Genomic DNA, 7,037 nt, shown 5'->3' on the forward strand with positions numbered 1-7,037 from the left:
ACACACACACACACACACACACACACACACACACACACACACACACAGGCCCGTGGCAGATAAACCAGATTTAGACAGGAGGGGAAGGGAGAGGGAGAAATATGAAGCATCAGCAAGATAATGTTGCACTGTAAAAGTGAAGAGGGATGAAAAGAGGAACGGGGGGGGGGGGGGGGGCCGGGGAGCCATCAGCATGGGGGGGCCTGGGTTTGTTTACAAATTGAATTTAAGACTGAAGAATTGATGGAATTGTACCAATTCCGCAAACTCATGTCAAACTACTGGACCTTTTTACTCTGATGAAAAACTCCAAGTAGCACCCTCAAGCGGGAGTTTTTTTCAGACTCTTGTGAGCATATCCTGAGAAGGTCACGGGGTCTTACCCGTCATTGGCGGTAGCAGGAACAGGAGGCGATGTGGGTCCAGCTCCTCTGGGTTTGTTGACTTTGGCGTACAGCCTGTCAAGGGGGTCATCATCAGGGATGGCTCCAGGGTCGTTACCGTGATTCCCATGCCCTGGAAAGGCAGAGGGGCCTTGGGGGGAAGGGGTGCCCACATGGCCGTGCTGAACTGTGCTGTAGGGTGGCGACTGAGACTGGCTGCGAGGTGGCTGCGGCATTGGACCCATATCTCGGTCCCTGAAGGATTGTATTCGGGCATAGTTGGGGTCCGTGTCGTCATCTTCGTCATCTGGATACGCCGCCACGCCGCCACCCTGCTGGTCTCTGAGCCGGTGCTCTCTCAGCTCGGGGTGCCCTGCCTCGATCCTGACAGACAGATGGAGAGCCAATTAATGATAACGATGACTTGAGTTACAACGAGGGCTACCACAAAGAAATACCTTTAACGAACCACACGGAAGCAAACCATTATAGCGTAGAGCTCGAGAAATGACGAGCATGGTGAAGAGAGCGATAGAGAGCACGGAGAGAAGGATGAACAATAAAAAGAAAGGAATGGCATTAATGCGTTCCATGAGAACAATAAGTGAACAATCATCTGAAATGGAGAAGGAAAACAAAAGATGGTTACCGAATTCCTCTTGATGTCACACATTTAAAGCAAAAAAAAAAAAACATCATCATCAACGCTCCCCACCTTTCCCTCTCGTCTTTCATCCTCTCGAACTCATGATCACTCATAATGTCCGACTTCTGCCGCTGCAGAGCTGCTTTCGCCTCCTTTTTCTCCTCTTTCTTCTTCCCGAATCTGGACGGAGAGAAGAAGTGATAGAGACAGAGAGACGGGCATCAGACACAACGAGTAAGAGAGAGTCAAGTAGAGAAAGAACACTACGGTATACCAAATCTGTGTGGGGATTTCAACAGCAGATGAGGAACAAACATGACATTAACACTGTCCTTACAACACGCATGGCTGAAATCACAAGCGGGCACATGCAGACACAGTGACATGAACACACACACACACACACACACACGTTATTCAGTGCGAGAGCAGCCTGTGACTCCTCTCCGTCCTCTTACTCACAGACACAATCACATAGCATGAACCGAAGGTGTAAAGGTGTCTCACACTGCAGCTCATCAGCTTATCGAGCTCGGTAAGCAGCGGTCATAGTTGAACACAACCATTCAGCTATCGTGAAGTCACATTTAAATTGAAATGCTCTAAAAAAACGTAAGTTGGCTTCCATGTCTCTTTTAGTAGTTTTTTCCTCTTTGAGAGCATTTTATCATACAAATCACTTAAACTCCATGAACTATAATATACAAATACTATAGGTATGAAAGGCAAACAGATACAGTAAACGCACTTATCAAAAATAGGTAAACAGCAGGTAGTTGGACAATCAAATGTAGATTGACAACATTCAAATCTATATGTATTTGTCTGTGGTTGCAATGCATAGAGTGTGAGTAGTTCAATAAATGAGTTAGAAGCAGGATGTAAAGCTATTGCTACTCTGAACAACCTAATCTAAATTAGAAGATGGCCGCACATCAATAATCAAACCACACCAGTCGATACAGTTTGTGTGTGGTCAGCATCAGCAGCACACTCAGGGCTGCTGGACACGGCACAAGCCATTGCCAGGAGAGGACCGTGGCTCACGCAGGCACACAAATACACACACGTGATTATTAAAACGTTATAACTGAACGTGAATGAATAATGTGAGAGATACAATAAAATTACATTTTATTTCTTTCTTTCCTTCTTAAAACCAAGAACATGGTTTAATTCAACTTCAATGCTGACAAATGACTGATCGATATTTAGTTATTAAGAGCCATTCAGAGGCTAAAGAAAGCACTCATTAAACCTCACACGCCAGCAGCTGTATGGCGAGTAGGATTTGGTTAACTGAGCCAGTCAAAACCGCTAAATAGTTAATACCTCCAACATGCATATGACCTTATAACACACCTAATGTTTTATTTATCTGGTGAATTTATTGATGTATTAGTCTTCGGTCTACACTTCCGCTACCCACTGCTGCTGATGTTTTTGAAGTATTGCTATACTTAACCTGCTTGTGCATTATTCAAACAGCCATTCATGGTCATTCTAATGTGTGATTGTATGTGTGACTATTTTGTAGTTTACCTTGTGAACGTCTGCATTGCTAGAAAAACAAAACGTAGTATGTACTCTGAGGTAATCACTTTCTTTGAAATGCTTAATATGGACCGGGGGGGGGGGGGGGATGTCAAGAAGCTTTTTCACCGCCCATTGAGGGGGGCTCAATGGAGGGCCATAACAGTGTGTGTGCATTAACAGTTGGTGTGTGTTTGCCTCACAGGGGACAAGCCTTGCTCTAATGACTACTACCTCACTGAGCTGCAGGCTTACCCCTTTCTTCAACTCTCTCTCTTCCCCTCACTTACCCCTCGTTCACCTCTCTTCCCGTTTTACCTTTTCCTCCTCCTCTGCCGCAGAACTCTCCTCCCTTTCTCACATTAACCTCGTTTCTGTTGCTTCCCATCCATCCCGCCGCCTCGTTTGGCACGTCGCCCCTCGGTATCAAACACTTCTCTCACAGCACTTAAACTCTAACATCCCCTCCTCCTCCTTTCGTCTATTGCTGCCGTCCCCGTTTCTTCTCTCGCCTCAGCTTTTGAAACGGAAAATTAAATAAATTTGGGATACGGCTAGATTTCCGGTTGTTTACATGACTATATGAAAATATGACTTTTAAAGCGCTTTAAACGGTGCAATGTAGAAGATATGACTAGAATACTAATTTAAAACAGGTTACAGGCCAACTCTGCTCAATAGCAATACATGTCATAGTTATATTATATGAGGCTTTTGGGAAAATGAGGGAAAAGTACTACATTTTGAAAAGTAAATAGGGTGCACAAAAACATGTACTTCTCCACTGGGCCAAGTTCACCAGTGAAGATGAACATCACCAATTAGAATAAACATCTTTTCAGCAAATGGAAGGGAAAAGAGCAGCCAGGGAGGTATAGAGGGGAGCGTAAAGATGTGTGAAGATAATGGACACCTACAGCTTAATTATAGGCCTGCCTCCTCCCTCTAGGCCCTCTTGCTCTTACGGGGCTATACTGGGAGGCAACATGCATGGATACAAACACACAATTGAATGACTATACACACTTAGATATGGGCAGAAACATATAGAAGCCACAGACATATAGTTGTGTGAAAAAGTGTTTGCCCCCTTCCTGATTTCTTATTTTTTTGCATGTTTGTCACACTTAAATGTTTCAGATCATCAAACAAATTTAAATATTAGACAAAGATAACACAAGTAAACACAAAATGCAGTTTTTAAATGAAGGTTTTTATTATTAAGGGGGAAAAAAAATCCAAACCTACATGGCCCTGTGTGAAAAAGTGATTGCCCCCTAAACCTAATAACTGGTTGGGCCACCCTTAGCAGCAACAACTGCAATCAGGCGTTTGCGATAACTGGCAATGAGTCTTTTACAGCGCTGTAGAGGAATTTTGGCCCACTCATCTTTGCAGAATTGTTGTAATTCAGCCACATTGGAGGGTTTTCGAGCATGAACCGCCTTTTTAAGGTCATGCCACAGCATCTCAATCGGATTCAGGTCGGGACTTTGACTAGGCCACTCCAAAGTCTTCATTTTGTTTTTCTTAAGCCATTCAGAGGTGGACTTGCTGGTGTGTTTTGGATCATTGTCCTGCTGCAGAACCCAAGTGCGCTTCAGCTTGAGGTCACAAACAGATGGCCGGACATTCTCCTTCAGGTTTTTTGGTAGACAGCAGAATTCATGGTTCCATTTACCACAGCAAGTCTTCCAGGTCCTGAAGCAGCAAAACAGCCCCAGACCATCACACTACCGCCACCATATTTTACTGTTGGTATGATGTTGGTATGATGTTCCTTTTCTGAAATGTGTTTCTTTTACGCCAGATGTAATGGGACATACACCTTCCAAAAAGTTCAACTTTTGTCTCGTCAGTCCACAGAGTATTTTCCCAAAAGTCTTGGGGATCATCAAGATGTTTTCTGGCAAAACTGAGACGAGCCTTTATGTTCTTTTTGCTCAGCAGTGGTTTTCGTCTTGGAACTCTGCCATGCAGGCCATTTTTGCCCAGTCTCTTTCTTATGGTGGAGTCATGAACACTGACCTTAATTGAGGAAAGTGAGGCCTGCAGTTCTTTGGATGTTGTTCTGGGGTCTTTTGTGACCTCTTGGATGAGTCGTCGCTGCGCTCTTGGGGTAATTTTGGTCGGCCGGCCACTCCTGGGAAGGTTCACCACTGTTCCATGTTTTCGCCATTTGTGGATAATGGCTCTCACTGTGGTTCGCTGGAGTCCCAAAGCTTTAGAAATGGCTTTGTAACCTTTTCCAGACTGATAGATCTCAATTACTTTGTTTCTCATTTGTTCCTGAATTTCTTTGGATCGCAGCATGATGTCTAGCTTTTGAGGATCTTTTGGTCTACCTCACTTTGTCAGGCAGGTCCTATTTAAGTGATTTCTTGATTGAGAACAGGTGTGGCAGTAATCAGGCCTGGGTGTGGCTAGAGAAATTGAACTCAGCTTTCCAAAGATGTGATAAACCACAGTTAATTTATGTTTTAACGGGGGGGCAATCACTTTTTCACACAGGGCCATGTAGGTTTGGATTTTTTTTCCCCCTTAATAATAAAAACCTTCATTTAAAAACTGCATTTTGTGTTTACCTGTGTTATCTTTGTCTAACATTTAAATTTGTTTGATGATCTGAAACATTTAAGTGTGACAAACATGCAAAAAAATAAGAAATCAGGAAGGGGGCAACTGTACATCAAGTAGAAAGTGTCTGTCCTTGGGTGTGCTTGTGGCCTTTTCATGTGAGGGAAGTGACAGAAATAGAAAGCTATACGTTCTAGGGATGCCAGTGTGTTTCTCTTTGTACCTGCGAGCATGTGCAAGGAGAACAAGGAGATGGAAGTAAATAGGAGGTAAATCGACTTGTCTCATGATGTCAAGACACTCATGTTTGACCTTTTCCTTCTCTCTGCATCTTTGAGCGGAAGGCAAAAACATAAATCTGTTCTGTTTGTTTCTTTAAGTGTTCTCCTTCTGACTTCTGCCTGTCAACAACTTCCTCTTCATGTCATGTCCTTTAAAATGTCGTCGGTAGTAATTAGTTATTACGTGTCACCACGATGCACATTTACAAACTTAGAGAGGTGCTGGAGGTGAGGCTATATATATATATATATATATTTTTTTTTTTTTTTTATTTTTTTTTTTATTTTCTGTTTTACGTTACTATTTTCCATTTAATTTATTTTTTCTATGATGAATTACTTAAATGTGGAAAATAAGAAAACATGTGTGACATGGAAGCAGAGAACTGGCTAAAGTTCAACAGGCACATCATACACACACGATGGATCTTCATTTATCTTCTTCATTTACAAGTTACGACATTATCACTTTACATTATCAGATAATATCAAGAACAGCTGATTAACAGCCAGTTAGGAGGAATAAATGACCTCTTTACTGTCATTAGAGGGAACAGAATGACGACTCGGGAATATTCATGACCTAACGCCACACTCTGTATGGAAAGTGTTCGGCTCGTCATTCGCATGCTAGGGAGGTTTAATTAGACACACGCTGGTTTCTTAAAGCCTCCATAGGAGAAGAGGTAGGCTGGAAAATATAAAAACATAAAACAAACATTCAACTACTTCTAAATTTGTATTTTTATGGTGCATTTATTTAAACCACAAGACAGTTGTAAGTAAACAATATGTACCACCACAGAACACATTCACGTGATTACTGAAGAAGGAAACATGCACATAAGAGGATGACTAAACTGAACTCGGTTCCCAGCCAGTCTCCTTGAATATATTTAAATATCAGCTAAATTTAACAGAGCAACTAGCAGCAGGTATAATGTAACAGTCCTTCCTTGTGTTAACACTGCCGTCACTCCAACGCAACTGCATACGTGCTGTGACGAGAGTGTGTGGATGAAGCGTTAAGTTGTTACATTTTACAAATGTAGGAGCTAGCTAGCTTGCTAATTCCACCATGCACTCATGCTACACATCAGAGGGCTGCTGGTTCCCGACCCTTTTTTCCCTTGAAGCCCCCCCCCCCCCCCCCCCCCTAGTTGTATCAAAGAAAAGCTGAGCTGATTTAAACACAGATTTATTGTTCATAATGTAACGGTATTATTATAAGATGAGTGACTAGAAAGCATTAAGGCTGAGCTCTAAGGGGGGGGGAAACACTGGTCTACACACACATACATACATGCCAATTAGAATGGTGAACAGTGAGCAGAGTGAGAAGAGGGCTGTTCCACACTTGTGTTTCTGAATAGTCCATGAGGAGAAAAGCTACAGACAAACGAGCAGAAAAGGAGTGCAAACATCTGTGACTCTCACTTCACCTATTCTTTCTATTCTTCTGCTCTTTCTCACTCCGTCCCTCTGCCACTCTGTGGACACGCCTCCCTTTGCCATTGGCAAAAGGATCCCTGAGAGAATGGATGATTGACAAATGTGCTCCGATAACAAGCACACACACACACACACACACACACACACACACACACACACACACAC

At 42.9% G+C, this 7,037-nt stretch overlaps 1 protein-coding gene across 1 annotated transcript in view; it reads right to left on the reverse strand.

The window, feature by feature from the left end:
* pard3bb (par-3 family cell polarity regulator beta b) overlaps positions 1-7,037 on the reverse strand; it is a 168,759-nt gene that overhangs the window by 63,550 nt on the left and 98,172 nt on the right. Inside the window, exons 17-18 of the mRNA XM_031858729.1 lie at positions 1,099-1,209; positions 384-767 (exon numbers count right to left, since the gene is read on the reverse strand). Of these exons, the coding sequence (XP_031714589.1) occupies positions 384-767; positions 1,099-1,209 (495 nt within the window). The remainder of the gene's footprint in view (positions 1-383; positions 768-1,098; positions 1,210-7,037) is intronic.

This window comes from Anarrhichthys ocellatus, unplaced genomic scaffold, assembly GCF_004355925.1.
Source record: "Anarrhichthys ocellatus isolate YVR2014 unplaced genomic scaffold, GSC_Weel_1.0 scaffold20, whole genome shotgun sequence".
Lineage (NCBI taxonomy): Eukaryota > Metazoa > Chordata > Actinopteri > Perciformes > Anarhichadidae > Anarrhichthys > Anarrhichthys ocellatus.